General features: G+C 36.8%; 1 protein-coding gene across 1 annotated transcript in view; it reads right to left on the bottom strand.

The window, feature by feature from the left end:
• Positions 1–20,311, bottom strand: part of LOC121411853 (membrane-associated guanylate kinase, WW and PDZ domain-containing protein 2-like) — an 85,761-nt gene that overhangs the window by 61,506 nt on the left and 3,944 nt on the right. The window contains 3 exon segments of the mRNA XM_041604732.1: positions 1,117–1,236; positions 7,901–8,017; positions 18,857–19,309. Coding sequence (XP_041460666.1) covers positions 1,117–1,236; positions 7,901–8,017; positions 18,857–19,193 — 574 coding nt within the window. The 5' untranslated portion in view covers positions 19,194–19,309.

Genomic DNA, 20,311 nt, shown 5'->3' with positions numbered 1-20,311 from the left:
ATTTCCGACAACATTTTTTTATTCAAGTGTTCCACCCTGCAGGGGAAAAATAACAGCAGACAGTGTCAAAAGTTCATGTGTATTATTTTGTTGTTATTGCATTCTGCATAATTGACTTGTCATCCATGCATACACTGATGTGTGTTAAAGCCCATGCATGCAATAAATAAGTTTTAATGGCTTTATTCCAAGAAGAAACAAATTGAAACTGAATGATTTTTCAAAATAAATTAGAAATATCCACCCAAAATATCAAATTCGCGATTTAAAGTGATTGCATTAGTCAAGGTGTATCAAATGCCCCTCTGCCTACGTCATCTACATGTATTGCCCCCTTTCTCCAAAATGCATCCAACTACATTCATATTATCACATGAGTAGTATGAAGTTACACTCTACTACTGTTCAGCCCATGAAAGTAACAAATACACCCAAATCATTCTTTTTTCAAAGGAAAAAAAGGAAAATTTCAATAATTGGCAAGGTTGAAATGCAAGAAAGAAGTGCAGCAATTCCTAAGTGACATATTAACCAACTTACAGAAATTGAATCCTTGACAGTTTTGAATAACTAGTTTAATTTTTTTTTAAGTTTTCTGATTTACATGTATATTAAAGGCATTGTTCGGATTTGCCTTTAATAATGACGGTAAATCTTGTGTAGAACTTTCCATGTCCTTGATGGAGCAGTATGCATGACTTGCTGTCTGAAAAGGTGAATGTCATATCACATTCCTATCCTTTGTTTCAAGATGTAGCTGGACCTAACATGAACTCTACACTTGTACATTTTTTTTTATTCAATATATCTGAACTTCAAGCCTTGTATGGTTTTGATGAAATGTTTTCAATAAGCCATACAATGATCACAATTTTCATTCATAATAAAAATAATTGAAAGAGTGTTGTGTTAAGCTCCATCTGTCTCAATCACAGCTCCATTCTCAAGGTGACATACATGAAGAATCCCGGCCTGTTAGAAATCTAATATAGCCAATTCTGGATTTACATTTTGAAGTGTATTGTTTGTCAATTTTCATAAATTTGTCCTTTCTGACATTAGGTCCTTGAAAAATGTGCTGAGAATTAGCAGATCTACAATGTATTTGAAAAATACCTTCAAAAAGACCACTTTCCAGTAGGTGGCCACTCTTCTCCAGGGCCAGGAACTCATCAACAGAAAGGAACTTATAGTCAACACCGTTCACCTCTCCTTCTCTTGGAGGTCTGGTAGTACCTGCATAAAGAAAAGACAAAGATGGTGCAGAAAGACGATAAAAAAAAGGAATTAATGTTATTCATTGCTCTGAATGGCAAATGGGTCGGTTGGAATCAACCAGAGAAAATTTCAATGCAAACCAGTGGGTGTTTCTTAAAGCTGTTCGTAAGATACGGACGACTTTACGCACGACTGGTGATCCTTTCTTGTGCTATGTGATATAATTGGGTAATTGAGGTATGACCTAGGAACATGTTCCAGTCGTGCATAAAGTCGTTCGTAACTTTACAAACAGCTTTATGAAACACCCACCAGGACAAAAAATACAATGAACATTACATCAATTTAAAAGATGAATAAAAAAATGAAAAAGCTAGTTTATAGCATTTTAAGTTCTGCACTGGTTCATGGCACAGTGCTATTCATATCAAACTTTAAAAAAATACTTATTTCCTTTAATATATCGAAACTGATATTGTGAAACTTCACTTTTCCACTTGTTTAATTTACTCCCTTTTAAAACAAGTGGAATGCCTCTGGCCATCTCACCTGCACCACGCGGTTCAATATAGCAGCAGTGCTGACTTTGAAAACTACTCTAACTCACACAAGATGTTCAGTGATACATGGTTACTCTTATGTCCACTTTTTATGAACTAGACCAATAAACTTACAGAGATATGATGGTTATTCAACAAAAAAACCCAACATGGCCAAAGTTCATTGACCTTACATGACCTTTGACCTTGATCATGTGACCTGACCTAAACTCAAACAGGATGTTCAGTGATACTTGATTACTCTTATGTCCAAGTTTCATGAATCAGATCCATAAACTTTAAAAGTTATGATGGTAATTCAACAGATACACCCAATTCGGCCAAAGTTCATTGACCTTTGACCTTGGTCATGTGACCTGAAATGCGCACAGGATGTTCAGTGATACTTGATTACTCTAATGTCCAAGTTTAACGAACTAGACCAATAAACTTTCAAAGTTATGATGGTAATTCAACAGATACCCCCAATTCGGCCAAAGTTCATTGACCCTAAATGACCTTTGACCTTGGTCATGTGACGTGAAACTCATGCAGGATGTTCAGTGATACTTGATTAACCTTATGTCCAAGTTTCATGAACTAGGTCCATATATTTTCTAAGTTATGATGTCATTTCAAAAACTTAACCTCAGGTTAAGATTTGATGTTGACGCCGCCGCCGCCGTCGGAAAAGCGGCGCCTATAGTCTCACTCTGCTATGCAGGTGAGACAAAATTCAACTTGCCTGATATCAGAATGGACTTCACTTTTGAATTTCTAAAGTTTATACTACTTTAAATGGAACAAAGGAGGCCTAGAGTACACCCATTGAGGTTCTCAAAACTGATGTTAGACAATCTTCTGTTGTTTTCTGTTTCTAACCATATTTCAATAATCAATGGAAAATAATTTTGTATGAAATAATATTGAAGTACATGTTACAAATGAAGTACAATGCTACTTGTAACATCTTAAACTTTGGAACCCCATTTGCTTTCCATTTTCATATAAATCTAAAAGGCATCAACATTAATATATCATTATGAAACCTCCAAGAAAATATCAAGTATCACAAATGCATTACAATTGTAAATACAAAGATCATGAAAATAAAAAAAAAATAAGTAGCTTACTTATAACAAGCATAAATAATTAACGATACATCTCCAGACAGCAATTTTACCTCCTTCATACATTTGAAACGTCATTGTACCAGTCAATTATTATAAATGATGCAACATACTACTCATATTCATCACCATGGAAACAAGGAGAAGCAGCCATAATAAATCTTGAATATCCTGGATTCATGTTTTCATGAATGTGTTGTTGAAGTATCTTACAGTATCTTATAGACACATGTCTTGTATATATGAAGTAGTATATCAAAGTTCTAATTTGGGGAAGGCATAACAGAATTTGCTTTCAAGTTTACCAATTGACCACAAAGTTGTAGCAAATACAGCCCTACAGAATTTGAAAAATTATTTACACACTGCTACATGTAACTATCTGCATTCATGTCAACCAGAAAGAAATAGCTATGGGTACCTTCAGACGCAATTTAAAAAAATACTTGGTATTTTCTATCAGAACATTTACCAGGATCTAACCTGATCAGACCAGGGATTTTTTTGTCAGAGCGAAAGTAAATTACTTGTAATGTCCTCAAAAGAAAATGCTGACTAATCAATAAAATCATTTTTTTAATGAGCACTTTCACACAGACATTTCCAAGGTCACTCAAAGGTATTCTCAAAGTCTAGGAAAACTTCTATCCCATCTTTTTTTTTGTCAGAGCAAAAGTAAATTACTTCTAATGTCCTCAAAAGAAAATGCTGGCTAATCAATAAAATAACTTTTTTTTTAAATATGAGCACTATCACAGAGACATTTCCAAGGTCACTCAAAGGTATTCTCAAAGTCTAGGAAAACTTCTATCCCATCTCAGATAGTATGTTGTGCATGGGTGCCTTGGGGTGCAGCGATGCTCATTATCGGATGGAAGTTTAAATGTGGGCCTACATGCTCATAACTTTGAGAATGTATCCAAATTTATTCTGGTTTCAGTGGGTATGAATGTGAAAGATATCAGGTATTTTGAGACCTGGAGGCATTTCATGAAAGGACTTGTTGGACGTTTTATCCGACAAGTCCCATTTTATCCGACAGTTACCATAGGAACAGTGCCTCTCAGCCAATCAAAATCATGGAAAGATGTCAGATCTGACAGCTTGTGGGATGAAAATATTGATGAAACGCTCCCCTGAAAAAGCTTTCGTAAATTAACAAGTAATTTTTTTTTTCAATTTTTTTTTTTTTTCCCTGAGATAAGGCATATATTTGCATAAACATTTTAACAATGATATAATTGACATAATACCAAGCATATCATACACACATAGTACACACATTTTAAACAATAGGCTGACAGGGTGTTTCAAACAAAAGGCAACCGATCCTAGAGTGGCCATGCCCTACACCCATCTGCTCCATCGCCGACATATGCAGCAGCTTTTACAAGTATATTGGCGATCGAATGGGTCTGAAAGAATCCTGTAAAACATCCTTGCAACAGTGGCGAGCAAGTTTGAGAATGAATGAAAATTGAAGAAAGAGAAATTTGAAGAATTAGGCGGTGCTGCACCAGCACGAGTTTGCTCAATCTTGAGATTTTAGCCCGATCCGCCCTCTACGCGATTAGTCTCAAGATTCAAGAAACCCCGTCTCCACCATCGCAAGAAGAGTGATTCCTGCTCGAGCGAGGCATCAATGCATTATGGTCTGACGCCATGAATAAATAATCCCGAGTACATCTGCACATACAAATTAGCGGGATAATTCGTAAAATAGCGTGCTATTTTGCATATAATCCCAAGTTGATTTGGGATTGCAATCTAGAGATTAATCCAGCAAACTAGTGCGATACTTGCGTCTCCATTACAAATAGTCTTGAGATTGTTCATTGGGATGATTTGCCGATTCAGAAATACATAGCGTTTATTTGAAAACTCAGCTGGTGCAGACGGCCCTATTGAAAATTAAGAAAGAGGAATGGAAAGGATTGGGAGGTGAATGACTTGAGTGGATTTAATGAGAGATAAGTGTACCACTAATACAGGTCTAAGGTCATTTCTAAATCCTGATAATCTAGAAAAGGGTCACAGCCACAAATGGGAGAAGTAAATGTACCAGTCCAGTTAAAAAAAAATACTACCGGCGATATGTTACAGGGAGAAAAAGCAAATGCATTCAAACACGAGTTTGTTGTTGCTGGGTTGGGTTTTTTTTTGGGGGGGGGTGGTGTACAGTGATTCTTACATGTAATTTATGCTTGAAAACCTTTGGTTTTCTTGAGGCAACATTTGACAACCAGGGAACATTCCTGACATACCACAACAATCTTCCGGAGCACAGGCAACATTTCTGCCGAACTCTGGCTCAGGAAATACTAGCTGTAATCACACAAATTGGGTGATTTCAAGTACGGTGTTGAAATCTTGTGTTGGTGTTGGGACAACACCAACACCAGCTACAACACCGTACTTGAAATCAGGCTGGTGTTGGGATTGACCTCAGAAAATATGACGCATTTCCGGCAGTTTGTGTTGAGCTCTGGTGTTGAATGTCGTCTGCTGAACCGAGCATTACAGCTGGTGTTGACGATCTACGTGCAATTTCCCTATTCACCAACACCAACCCCCAGGGATTGGGAAAATCGTGATTTCAAGTTCGGTGTTGGTGTTGATGAACTGTAGTTCACGAACAGGAGGCGAACACGATGAAATACCCCCGTTATATTATCTATCACAGTTCAGATGAGCGCAAATCATTAGAGTTTTACACATTTTAATGAAAAATAATATAGGTTTTCCCGTCCAATTTCGTCAAAATTTCAACCGATTTAATGATGTAATAGTTCAATTTGCAACTAATTCGAATGACCTATGAGATCAGCATTTAAATACCCAAATACTTTATTTAATTTAATCATATTGGCACGCGATTTCATGGTTATTTCATTTAAACAAGTATAAAGATCGATCAAATTCAAATAGCCGAAGAGGTGTTTTCAAATTCGCAACGGTACCCTCCTTGCTAAGGTTTAGGAATTCAAAATCATTAATATGCGATCACTTATAGGATATGCACAGTGTTTTTCGTTGTTTTATTTCTTTCTTTTTTTTTTACTTCATTTGAATGATTATGGAAATGGGTTTTACTTCTTAATTGGATGTTTACCATTATACTGAAATGTATCATCCATCTGAAAAACCATCATCGGAACAACAACTCGTATTTCCACTTTCATAACTATAGATCGTGGTCAATACCATCCCTTCCCCACAACGATATAATTTACAATAATATGAAATTTAAAAAAAAAGAACAAGATGATGAAAAAAAATACCTACCATTGGCATAGGTCATCCACCCACTTACTGGCGGATCCAGGGGGGGGGCACACCTGGCTCGTGTCCGTGCCCCCCCCCTTTGAGAGCCCCAATAAAAAAAAATTGTGGATCGTCCCTTATTCTTTGGTTAAAAACCTTCTGTTTTGCTTGTCAAATTCCTAGGGAAAATGCCCCTCTTTTTTTGGAAATCCTTGATCCGCCCCTGCACCCACTCATTAATCACTAAAAGAATAACCGTTCACAACCATATCCTATAAGTGTTGCATGAATTGCGTCTTTATCAAACATAATGGAATACAATTATTCTAACTGAAAGATCAGAAAAAAGATAGGGTAAAGTTTGGAGAAAAAAATTGTATAACGTTATAAAAGAAAAATGAACACAGAAACATGTTATCTGAATTTAGACGTTTAAAGTGCAAATATGTGTGCCGATTAATGAAATTGAAAATGGTATTTTGGGTGAAATTAAACGATCAGTTCGTCGTTGCGAAATTAAATGACAACTTTTGGCCATTAATTTGAACGAATTTCTCCCTAAATTGAATTTCTACCAAATTCAAAGGAATGACATAGAACGGAATTAAATGATGAATAAATGAAAATGAACCATGTGTGCAGAGGGTTGACAAAATATTTCGAATTTGAAAGTCCTTTCATTAATTTAAATGCAACCCTGATGAAATTGGACGGGAAAACCTATATTTATGCTTTCTGATTATTGCAGTGATTTTAACCTGTGCATTCTGTACAATAAGATTTTACTGCAATCTCTTCCTGATTTCACTTTCGTCATCGATAATTTTTCACGTAAAGTTGAGATGATCAGCAGCGCAGAGGCGTGACGTCATGGGATATCGATAACGCGATCGGTATCGCTCCTTTGAACTCAGCTCGGTGTTGGGGCTCGGTTCAGCAGACTTTTCACGCTCTCAACACCAACACCGAACACCGTACTTGAAATCACCCATTGGGTAACCCTGGACTGGTGGTATAGGCCTACACGTAGCCGTTCACAAGTGCGTATCTCTGGACAACAGCACTGGCTCTCTTACGTGTATGCCTAGGGCATACATGGAGTACGGCCCATGGCTTGGTCAGATTTCTATTCTCACATGTGATGACTCTCAACCCTAGACTTTCATGCTTACCACAATTCCCCCCATAACCCTGCTATTTTGCAGCACCAGAGCATTCCGTACCACTTACGAAGTTAGTCTACTTTGTAAAAAAGTTGTGAGAACAGTAAGTTGACTGAGCTTGATCCAGTACTGTAGGTGGGGCTACAATGTAACTTGCCATTTAGCCTAACCTATGTAAGAAAAGGTATAGAAGAGTACAATACAGCTGCAGTGCAACTGATGACCAAGCTGGTACTTACACTTACATGTATCAGGGCCCAATCATACAATTGATCCAATCAAACTCAAATATATGGAAATCCATCAATGTCATAATGTTTTCTACAGAAAATTTATAAAATGTCCTTTGAAAACAATGAGAAGCATACTGAATTGACAAGAAAACAGAGAATGTATGAATATACATCATACCTAGAAAATATTTTGAAGGAAAATGTATTTCAGATGTCGATGTTGCTTGCTTTCCATAGTTGTGATTGATTGGATCAATCGTAAGTCTTTGTAAGACGGAGCCCTGACCTTAACCTGTACATTTGTACCATGTTATGTAAGGTCCAATTCCTTCAATTGATCGGTTATTACTTACAAGGCACTGTGCGAACATAAAGGTTTTCCCTGATCGTCTGCTGGAGATCGTGGTCCGGTGAGCCCTTTGGCATACGCATGCTCAGGTACCTACGCAAATCATTAGGAAGATTTTGACCTAGTGAGAAAGAAAAAACAATTATGGTTACTCATGAATGAAAGTGCTATAAACATCTTGACATGAATACAAAAAAAATAACAAAACAGAAAAAGAAAGCAGTGGTTATAAAAAGGCAACTTAAAACATTGTCTTTCAAGTTGAATAAAAATGACTAAAAAGATTAAACAGAGCAAATTCTATTTCAGGAAACTGATTGGGAGTCAAAATATAAGCCTCAAATATGTAGGCCTACATGTGACTCCCTTCCGCTACATATTCCACACGAGATTATTTTCTTCAATCGCCATGGAAACCTACATAGAAGCTAGAATAAGGTACATGTAGGGAGAGCTCAAACTCGATCTCTGATTTTCATCGGGCTTAACGCTCTGACCTTTAGCAAAACTAGAAAATCCTCACTAATTCATGCAAATCTGACCACATGAAGAATTATAGCCCAGAGCATCTGCCTGCACTATACTAGAGGTGTTGGACATTTGGTATACTGTCCTGGGAGGGGGGGGGGCCACTTACATTCTTGATTCCATTTCCATTCAAAACATAATACAAAGGAATATAAAGTAATACAAATCAAATACAATTTTACAGACGAGCATTCGTCAGGTGGGCTGATGATGTCACATCCCCACTTGGCTTTTTCATTTATGTTATTACATAAAATTAAAATTATTTCAATTTTTTTCATAAATGTGTATTATGATGTGTCTCCATTACATGTATTATGAAATAAGTTGCAGGAAGAAATGACTAATGCACTTAATCAGTTCTCAATCGAAGTGTTTCAGTTCTTGGCATAAAAATTTAAATAAACCTAATTTCACATAATAAAATACAAAAGAACAAGTGGGGATATGACATCATCAGCCCACCTAATTATTATATGAAGACATGCCTAGAAGCTGTTTCAGCGGAATAATGCAACTCTTTAAAAACAAAAAAAAAATTTATTTGTTATCTGATTTTAATCAAATTTTCAGCACTTTGCTCTGTGAATTTTACTCTATTGAGATATAAGTATCTTCAGCCCGGAGCATCCCTTTATAAGGATAAAGGCCTCATAAGTTGTTACATGTATACAGAATCCTGTTCTCGTTATCCCCAAGCCATAGTAATTCCTTGAAGAATACTCCCCTTTCCAGCTACTCTTTTGGATACCATTTATACATGTACATGTGTTATGTAAATAGTCCTATGAATACTGAAATTAAAACCAGGTGGTCATGAATGACATCACATCCAATATTGAAAGCCCCTTTATTATACGGATATGTAAAAAAATGATAATATGAATGTACAGTATAACAATCATTTATGTTTTTATACCAATGAACCACATAAATTCATGCAGTGCAGTCAATGTTGGGGATTTTTTTTACCTGATTGCAAAGAAAGCATGAATGCCTAGAAGCAAGCAACCAGAGGACCGACAGCTGAAGGTCCCCTCCAAGGGACCTGGTAATGAGGATTAATGCCTTACCAAAGGGCAATAGCACACCAAGTGGGAATTGAACCCAGTCACCGGAGTCTGAACCCCCCCCACTCTACCAACTGAGCTATCGTGTCTTAAAAAAAGTTTGTATTCTTGACTTTTATAAAACATCTGATATCATATTGTGCAGGAAAAAGCAATATGACAACTCTATGTTGTGAATTTATAAGTGAAATTTTAAATACATTGTATCTATTTCACATCTGATTTTGTTGTATGCTTATTGTGCTCTTTATGTATATTTTAGATCAACTTTTTTTAGGATTTAAAACATTTTTAACTGAAGTGTTTCAAAATCAACCAAGAGAGTAGAGTAGGCTCGATGGATATTCACTCAGGGCTACATGTATATAATTATAATGCAAGCCTGTTTAATCAGATAGGAAAGCATGGATAATTCACAAACAAACAGGATTTGTCGCTATTTACTGTACAGTATACAGGTAGAATATTTAGAGATACATGTAGCAGGATCAGATGACTGACTGCATGAGCCTGATTAAAATTATCTCATTCTCATCATGCACGCTGGATCCAAACAGGACACGAAAGGATACGGTTGGCAAATGACGTAAAAAATAGTGAATATATAGCACTCTCTGTATCCTATTTCAAACATTACTGCTACAGTGTACTCATATAGAAGTTTATTAAATTCTATTACTCTTTGCTAGGAAGAAATATTCAGAAAAAAAAATGTCTTCAAAGAATACATGAACAGGGGCCTGTTTCATAAAGAACTTGCAACTGTTATAACTTTGCCATTGTGGCAACTACCATAACAACCTTGATTCTGATTGGCTGCTGAGCCCTGTCACCATGGTATTTGCCATTATGGGAAAGTTACAACAGTTGCAAGTCCTTTATGAAATGGGGCCCTGGGGCCCGTTGCAGAAAGAGTTGCGTTTAAACGCAAGTCAAAAAATCAATCGCAAGTCCAAAATGCGCGCTGTTGATTGGTTGAAAATCAAGTTGCGTGTGATTTTTAAAGATGCGTTTGATTGCAACTCTTTCTGCAATGGGCCCCTGGTCTTCAATATTGATCATGTTTACTTACATGGATCATTGATGTTGAACCCTGTATAGAATACATGGAGGCCTACATGTACTATTGTGATTGATTTCTGAAATCAAATCAAATCGGCATCAAGATCGAGCCATAAGGCAATGTAGCAGGGGAAAAATTAGACAGGGGCTCGGGGTGATTTTGTTCCCGAAATATTCAAAAGAGCCCTCAAAAGCTTTAAAAAGAGCCCCCGAAAATCCATATTCACTGCAATGTTTATTATCCAATGTTGCAGATATATTTAATATTAAAGGCAGTAGGTGAGCAATGCAACATATATTTGCAACATACAGTACCAAAGAAATATTGTATCTGGAGTTTCACACCCGTTGGGAGACCAGTGCGTGAATACACTCCATGTAGGAAAACATGTAAACTGTATTTTGTCTCGCTAAACACTGTTAGCTTAGAGTATTTCCTCATACCCTAACTTCATCAATTAATCGGATGACACACAGTTAAACACCACACCTAGATGTTAATTACAGATGATGAGTTACAGGTCACAAATAGCAGTTCGTGTATAAATGTGTCAATAGTCTGATAGAAGTGGGTTTATGATGTTTTACATCAATGTTTTACAGCGATGGATGGGGTTGGTACATATGGCAGTGCTGCACCATCCCGAGTTTGCTCAATCTCGAGATTTTAGCCCGATCAGCCCACTTCGTGATTAATCTCGAGATTTAAGAAAACCCCGTCTCCACCATTGCAAGAAGAGCGATTCCTGCTCGACCGAGGCATTGATGCACTATGGTCTGACGCTATGAATAAATAATCCTGAGTGCGTCTGCACCCACAAATTAGCACGATAATTTGTAAAATAGCGTGCTATTTTGCAAATAATCCCAAGTTGACTTGGGATTGCAATCTCGAGATTAATCCTACATGTATGAACTAGCGCGATAATTGCGTCTCCATTGCAAATAATCTTGAGATTGTTCAGATTGGGATAATTTGGCGGATCAGAAATAGCACACTAATTTGAAAACTCGGGATGGTGCAGATGGCCCTCTACAGTTTAACCTGAGAACATTTACGGTAAAAAGCTTAGTATCTACAATTAAACGTTGACGTTAGTATTGATTGTTTTACGTTTCTAGAACTCATTCATTTATCATTATTAAGATACATGTACATTGTAGGATAATTATTGTTTAATGTTATTCATTTAATTATTTCAATAGTCTTGAACCATATTGTAGCTTTTTTTAATATAAAAATGGTTCACAATACATTGTATCAATATTGGCTAGGCAAATTATGTATTTGAAGGAGACCTGCATGCAGTCTTCTATACATATAAAAAAAAAATCTTGATTGGGACACACCCATCGAAACAAATCAATGCCTCATCATGATCACTCATGCATGTTGACTTGAGATGAGTGAATTTGAACTCTTAATAATGGACTGCACTGGATAATGATTAGTCATACATACATGGGCGCATAATGTAAATGTACATGTATACAGCTCTGTCTGGACACATACATGTACTGTAAATGTACATGTATACAGCTCTGTATGAACACATACATGTGCTGATGTGCAAGTATGTAAAGGCCTACAGCTCTGTATGGGCACATACTGTAAATGTATAGCTCTACATGTACATATCGAGCCTGCAAATTACATTTTCTTTCTTTACTGTGACTGCATTCAATCAACACCTTTTTACCTTTAGAACAAGGTTTTAAAAGACATTTATTTCAAACCAAGTTTGCATTTTACTTTTCATCAGTCATAAAAGTAAATGTCTTTCATAATGTAAACATACAGTAAAATGTTGAAAGATGTGTGAATACAATGTAGATCTCTCAAATATGATTCTCCAATGATCAATGCTACACTCAAAGGTAACATGTCATGAATGTTCCATCTAATCAATGTACATATAACTGCATGCATACCATGCACAAAAACCTACATTGCTGAGTCAGTACATTAGATGCTGCTGTTTGAATTTTTTTTTTTAAATAACACTTCATCTCACGTATGAAGGTACATGTACATGTGCATGTACTAGTCCTGTAGAATATTAAAGAACAGCTTTATAGGTGCTCTAAACAGAAAAAAGAAAATACTCTAAAAACAATCAATTTTCAATGACTCAATTCACACCCTAGTCGATTCATGGACTGAATCACGATCATCTTTATAATCCCCCTCCCCCATCTTTCACACAATGTACCCTACCCTCTTGTATTGTGTTCTAGTATATAGAGCTGTTGGGACAGAGGTTCTGATTCATGCTAGTATGAATAGCCCACATCTTATTGTTCTCTCCCAATAGACCACAACCCACTATCAACTGACTCCTCCCCCTCATTGCTGTGAATGACACAGAATTACTACTTGTCTAATTACACTACAGAGGATACATGTAGGGGTGAGAGTTCTAAGATACTGCACCAGTAGAAGAGCCCTATTTGTGGACTGACTGCACTGTCAACAGAGTGCGTCATTCTTCTTTTAAAGCGGCAAGCCCACACTTCTTTCAATATCTGAGGGGCTCAGTAGCTTTCAATAAAAGCTTTCAAATTCAACTGAAAACACTCCTCCGATTTTGTAAAGTTTCAAATGGAAAACAGTTCAGGAAGTCATCAGTAGTAGTCACAGAAGACTGACCAACTGCCAAAAGAGTATGATTGTTCAAAAATCACTACACTGGAGATGATGCATGTAGGCTACATGTACATGTATGCATGGACTTCCACCAGTAATATTGAAGCCATAGTGCCAATGATATTTTCTGTGAAACTCTGAATACAATGCCCCATATTCTAAAGTCTGGTTTAACTTAAACTCTGTGCTGAAATTATGGAAAGTCAAACATGTTAACACTTTGTTTACATCTAGCCTACATGCACATGTGTACATGTACATGGTATTCTTGTAACATTTACTGTGCTTTTTCCAAATTCATTAAATATTGTGAAGACAACTACCGTATCTTTATTTATCCTTCCTAAACACTGAAGAATGATTTGAGAGTCTAATGGGCTGATACCTGTACATTGAACCTCTTCTGTTTAATGTCACAACTGGCTATCCATAATTAAACCACAACTGTAAACCAGAGTTTAAAATATATAGGCCAGTATGTCTGCGTGTACAAGAAGGACCTACATGTACATACATGTACTTGTACAGTGAAATATTCCCTCAAAATATGTTGATGACTATTGACTAACATTGCACAGAGACACCATTCTCATTACACTTTATAAAACTAGTTTACTTGAAACTGGTTCAGGAAACCATTTTGGAAGACCGCTTTGCTAGCATTCCCATTTGATCACACAAAAGTGGTTTTCAAAATTACTTCACGTAGAGCGATCTTGTTGCTATGGAAACGCTCTCAGGGGGGCGACATGTTTCACGCAAAAAATTGAAACCGAAGCGTAGGCATTCTACACCTGTCGTACGGAGTAGCGTGCTCAAAATGTGTGAAGATCGCTTCCCCAAGAACGGCTGTGTCCTCACGCGAAAACCAGTTTAACGAGGAAAAGCGATCAATTGAAAACTACATCACGATGTGGTTTCATAAACCGGTTTGGAAGATAAGGCTACGGCTGCTTTGACCGTTCTCAAATAAAGGCTAGTTTCACTAAACTACATGTAGTTTCCAGTAAACTAGTAAATATTAGGAAGGTAGTGAGAACGGTGTCTAAGTAAGTACATGTATGTAATGCCCTTTTTACACAGGATTTTCTTAACCCCGGACTATCGCTACCCCGTACTATTCTTAACCCCGTACTATTTTTTTCCCTTTTCACACATGCCAAATTGTTATTGCTAACCCGGATAAGGAATGCTTGCTTTTTACACATGAAACTCGCTAACCCCGGACTAGTGGTTTTTGTCGATCATTCGTAGTACAAGTGCTTCACTCGTACACTTTTTACACACGCTACAATTTCCTTAACCCCGTCTATAGGTAGGGCCAAATTGCCATTTAGCCCCACCTATAGTACGGGGTTAAGCTTAGCCCACTTTCGTTTTACACATGCGATCTTAACCCCGTACTATTGCTCTTAGCACCGCAATTGGTGGGATAACCCTGCTTTTTTGCAGGGCCAAATAATCCCGTACTATAGGTGGGGTTAGCCCACTTTGCAAAAACGCTGTGTAAAACGAAAGTGGGCTAAGCTTAACCCCGTACTATAGGTGGGGCTAATTGCCATTTAGCCCCACCAATAGTACGGGGTTAAGGAAATTTTAGCCTGTCTAATAGGGTAAGTAAGCTAGTAGTAAGGACGACCACACATGCCCCTCATATAATTAGCTAATTACCCTCAACTATTCCTGTAATTTGTTATTGATGACCCCTGGGCACTACTCACTGGGTAAAGACAATGATGATACAATTAAAGAAAATTTACTACCACAACGATTTGGTCCAGTTGAAGTACACAGAGAATAAATATGGCAAGAATTCAAGATTGGTTCTCAATCACTAGATGGTGAACATAAATCATGGGTGTGTGTGCTGTTTTTTGGCTGGGGGAGTGGGAGAGAGGTCAGACCAGGTCACATGGAAAAAACAAAAACAGATGGGGGGCACAAATACATGTATTAAAGGCTTAAAGGTGAAGGATAGTGAAGACTTACATGTACATGTATATTTGTACATGTACATTGTATCTCTAATAAACCATGTTTGCTAAAAACTGGATCAGTACATGTATTCTGTGTACATATACTTCATGCCCTGAACAGCTTATTGCATGAAAATACATGCAATAATTTTAGAGCAATTTTTTAACATACAAGTACATATACATGTAGGGCCTACACGGTATTAAAATGAACGTGAAAACTAACGACTTGAATTATAGTAGGGCCTCCACATACATGAAAGACCTTAGAGGACTGACCATCAATATTTGTTTTGTTTTGTAGGTAAAACTGCATACAGTCAGTGTATACATTGTAGGACTTCATGCCATGTAGTTTGACATACAATGTAGTTTAACATACATGTACATACATGTACAGTTGAAGTTATTTGTACAATATAATGTACATGTACAATGTAGGCTTCCATGTATGGTACACGAAAACCATAGAAAAATAGACTATGACAACTGAAAATGTATAATAGAAATTTACACATGTACATACGACATTAGGCCTACAATGTAGGGTCCATTAAAGTACAGTAGATGTAAGCCTACATACATTACAGTACATGTGTAAATCCAATGAGTTGTTGTCTTGTTGAGAATATTATTGTTCCCTTTGTGTTTATAGTAAAACTAAAAATAAGTATGGAATGGGAGAATACAATTATTTACAGCAAACACAAGGCTCGCCCATGACTCAACCCACCTACGTGTACACAATAGCCAGACTGCAAAATGAAAGGCATCATCATACTCCCTCTTTGTGGGAGTGTAACTGTAAGGAGATTACTGAGTACACATTCTTCAGATTCCTTGAATCAAAGCTCAGTGGTCAATATCAGTAGGCTACATGCTTTCGAGCCTACGTTTTGGTGAACCTCTCCAAATAGTTTTCACACAAAATTCAAAATAGGGTTGCAGCAAAACTTGGCGAAAATCATATTCTGATGAAAAATGCCATTTTAGTTCATATTGGGAGGATGGCATCTTGTACATGTAGTACACGTACCTGTATAATTTTAATAAGGCCTATTATATCTCAATAGCTAAAAAAATGTGTACAGAAATCAGTAATTCTCCCAAAATTCCATTTCCCCTCCCCTCACCACCCCTTACAAAATATCACATTCATGTGATAGGCCTATTTTTTCCTTCCAGTTCATATGGCAACCAAGCACATCACTTCAGTCTTTTCAAATTTGAATCTGGTGTTATAATTTACAATCGTAATTCAGAATACAAACATGATATTTTTTTCCTTCAGAGAAGACACTGTCGCAACACTGGCCGAGAAATTAGCAATGACTTCTTATTACTGTATTCCCTCAAAATATCCATTCCTCAGGCTCTGTTACTGAGCTATTTCATTTTAAATCTTCATCAAAGTTACTTGTAATAAAATAAAACATTTTAGAATTGAAAGAAATATTGTGCAGTTGTATCACAATTTATCTAGATTTGCAGTAGATGTGAGATTTTATGCTTCTTCTGGTTTCAAGAAGTAAATTGTCTTTATTCATGCAAACAGTAAGAGTTAGGTTTTAAAAATTCTATTTCCTAATGTCATGTGGCAAATGGGCTGTTTACATGTATAGTACTGTATATTGTACACAATAATATGCACAAAATTTTTGACAGGTGTGCAGATAAATCTCTGCCGGTACGGTACCATCATTGTGAACGTTCTCTTTGACTTAACAGCTCACTCCTCTCCAAATGAAATATCCTGATCCGCAGGTTCTTGACACCAGATAACTTCCTCCTCAGTAAATGATCCCAATTTCCTTTATACTGTAGTGAAGGTTTCCGCATTCAATCATCACACTTAACCTCTGGGACAGAATAGTATAAAGCACTGATGCCTGTTGGTATTTTTCTATTCATTATCTTAAAGTAAACAATTGTGTTGCTTATTGGTTTTCCTCCTTAGCCTTGTCTGAAAGTTGTTCTGAGAATTAGAATGCAGTTCTCTATAGGGCCGTCTGCACCATCCCGAGTTTTCAAATTAGCGCGCTATTTCTGATCCGGCAAATTATCCCGATCTGAACAATCTCGAGATTATTTGCAATGGAGACGCAATTGTCGCGCTAGTTCATAGGATTAATCTCGAGATTGCAATCCCAAGTCAACTTGGGATTATTTGCAAAATAGCGTGCTATTTTCGCTCTTGAACAGGAATCGCTATTCTTGCGATGGTGGAGACGGGGTTTCTTGAATCTCGAGATTAATCGTGAAGAGGGACGATCAGGCTAAAATCTCGAGATTGAGGAAACTTGGGATGGTGCAGCACCGCCTTATACGGTTAACCATACATGGAGATCCTGAACTACTGTACGTGTAATAAATGTAGTATAGCCTATGTAGGTACACATATCCTGTATGCACATAAAAATTCTTGAGCAAATAACTTGCTCTTCATCATAATACATTAAATCTACACATGTACAGTAGTACGAATAGTATCAGCATTAAGCAAAGAAAGGAGGTCATGCTAAAGGTACTCTGTTTACTGCTACTTTTATGCATGACTTGTACTGTTCAGAAATTTCAAAAGAATCTGTTTGTAGTTTTGTTGTGATTTTGTTACTCAATACTTCCAGACATAGTCTGAAAATTACTCACGATAACAAGAATTTGTTTTGGTTACGTACTGATTGTAGAAGTACAAGAAAAAGAGTACAAAGTTCTACAAAATAAACATACTGTATACATGACATTAAAACTTGTGTGCCAATTCATGACTCAAAGTCCAGTAATTTGCTACATGTATAAATTTAAGTAATAATGCACTTTTTCATTTAAAGTCTCTGCCACCAGCATAGATACATGTAGGAGGATTAGGAGGGTTTTTACACACTTCACCAAGATTTGATTTAGGCCTGAGTCATTATGTACATTTATGTACATTTTATTTCAAAAAACAATTAACTCTTTTTGTAAAAAGGTATAAGTTACTGAAAATTCACATCTGAGTGCTGCCAAACTTAATGGCCAGCATCCTATCACAAATTTGATTATGAAAGGACCAAGCTTCATGCTACATGCATGTATGCAAAAAATTGTAATCATTCCTCAATAAAATGAAGGTAGATGGATTGTGTCCATTTATATTGTTTTCCCTTTTTAAGTTTTACACGCATTCTAGATTTTAATAAAAATATTTGAGAAGCCAACTGCTTAATTCAGTAATACATCAAGTTTCCAACAGAAGTGAGTACATGTACGCCTCTAACATAAACACCAACTTTTTAGTGCAGCTCTTTACCACCAAAATTTTCTTGAACTCAAAAATAGAAATGAATAAAGAGAATCAAATTGAGGACTTAAAGGAAGCGGCATAGAAAATCATGTATGCCTTAATATATCTGAGAGGGGTGTACTCACTTCTGTTGAATAATATAGATCTACATTTGTGTATGTTAAATTTTTTTCTAACATAAAATTCTCTGCCATGCAAGTGCCGTAAAAAGCTAATATTTTGTAGATTTCAGTCTTACAAACGACTGAAGGTGTCATATTAGATGTCAATATATTTCTTTCATTTTTAATGAAATATTCTACCATTGCTATGAAATTAATCTTTTTTTTAAGGATACAGTACTGAAAGCTTAGTTTAAAATAAAGATAAGGGACAAACTTAACCGACTTACCAGCCTTCAGTGTTTTGAATCGAAGTGCTTCAGAGCCAACATGATTGATCAGTGATTTTAAATCCCAAAGAGTGTATCCTGCTAGTTTATAGCCATTCAGCTCTAAAAGTATATCATCAATATGAAGCTTGCCGGACTCCAGCAAAATCTTGTCCGTGCGAATATCAAGGACGTGAGGAAACTGTCCGTACTCCGCTCCTCCACCCAGCGCAAAGTGTGTTCCGCCGTCGGGGGCCCGTCGTAATGTACATTCCTGGATGTTCTGGGTCCAGTGCTTTGGAGGTTTAGGGTTCTTCTTATCCTTCATCGTGGCAGTTATCGATGATACAAGGGCCATCTATTTAAAAAATACTTGACATCATCATACGTCCAGAGTTCCTTTTATTTTGGTTGAATGTCGACAGTGTGTATCCGCATGTACGTGTAAGATAAATTCCTCCGGTACTGGGGAATCTGTGATGTCAAGGGAAGAGTCATAATAAAATATTGGTAAAACAATGCATGACCCAAGGGGCAAGGGTGATCTGTACGCAACCCTCTTCTCACTGCTAACATACATGTACGTCATACACGACACTGATGTACAATGTTATAAATTTCTAAGCTACATATATATCATAAATGCATGAATGCCCAGCTGCATTAGATTTTAGGTGTCATTCACAGTCTGACTTCATCTTCCCTGTAATTTTGATATGAACTGAAGTAAAAAATAAAAAATTCATGTGAACATTTAGCTGTGTGCATATATGTTTTGCCCCAAGTTTGATTGAAATGATGAACAATAGATAGTAAATTAAGATTAATTAATTTCCTCCTATAAAAGCCTCTTAATTTACTATCTATTGTCCACGGCGGCGGCACGGCATTTGAATAGTAATGTGTCAGAAAGAAGAGGATCGAGGGTATTTGAATTCCAGTTCATCGTGGCTTAGCCGTGAACCAGAATAGCGTGGTGGTTGAGTCGCTGCCCGGAAAGCAGTAGATGGCAGGTTCGAATCCCACTGGTTCCAATTTTTTTTCTGACTTATGATTTATGATTTTCATACAGATCGAGCATACTGATCTTATGATTTTCATTACAGATCGAGCATACTGATCTTAAACAAATAGGAGTAATGCCGAAAATTTGTTAAACAAATTATAATTTCCTCCTATAAAAGCCTCTTAATTTACTATCTATTGTCCACGGCGGACGGCATTTGAATAGTAATGTGTCAGAAAGAAGAGGATCGAGGGTATTTGAATTCCAGTTCATCGTGGCTTAGCCGTGAACCAGAATAGCCTGGTGGTTGAGTCGCTACCCGGAAAGCAGTAGATGGCAGGTTCGAATCCCACTGGTTCCAATTTTTTTTCTGACTTATGATTTATGATTTTCATACAGATCGAGCATACTGATCTTATGATTTTCATTTCAGATCGAGCATACTGATCTTCAACAAATAGGAGTAATGC

The sequence above is a fragment of the Lytechinus variegatus genome, chromosome 3 (assembly GCF_018143015.1).
Source record: "Lytechinus variegatus isolate NC3 chromosome 3, Lvar_3.0, whole genome shotgun sequence".
NCBI lineage: Eukaryota > Metazoa > Echinodermata > Echinoidea > Temnopleuroida > Toxopneustidae > Lytechinus > Lytechinus variegatus.
The sequence above is the reverse complement of the archived record's forward strand: the minus strand, read 5'-3'. Positions and strand labels throughout refer to the sequence as shown.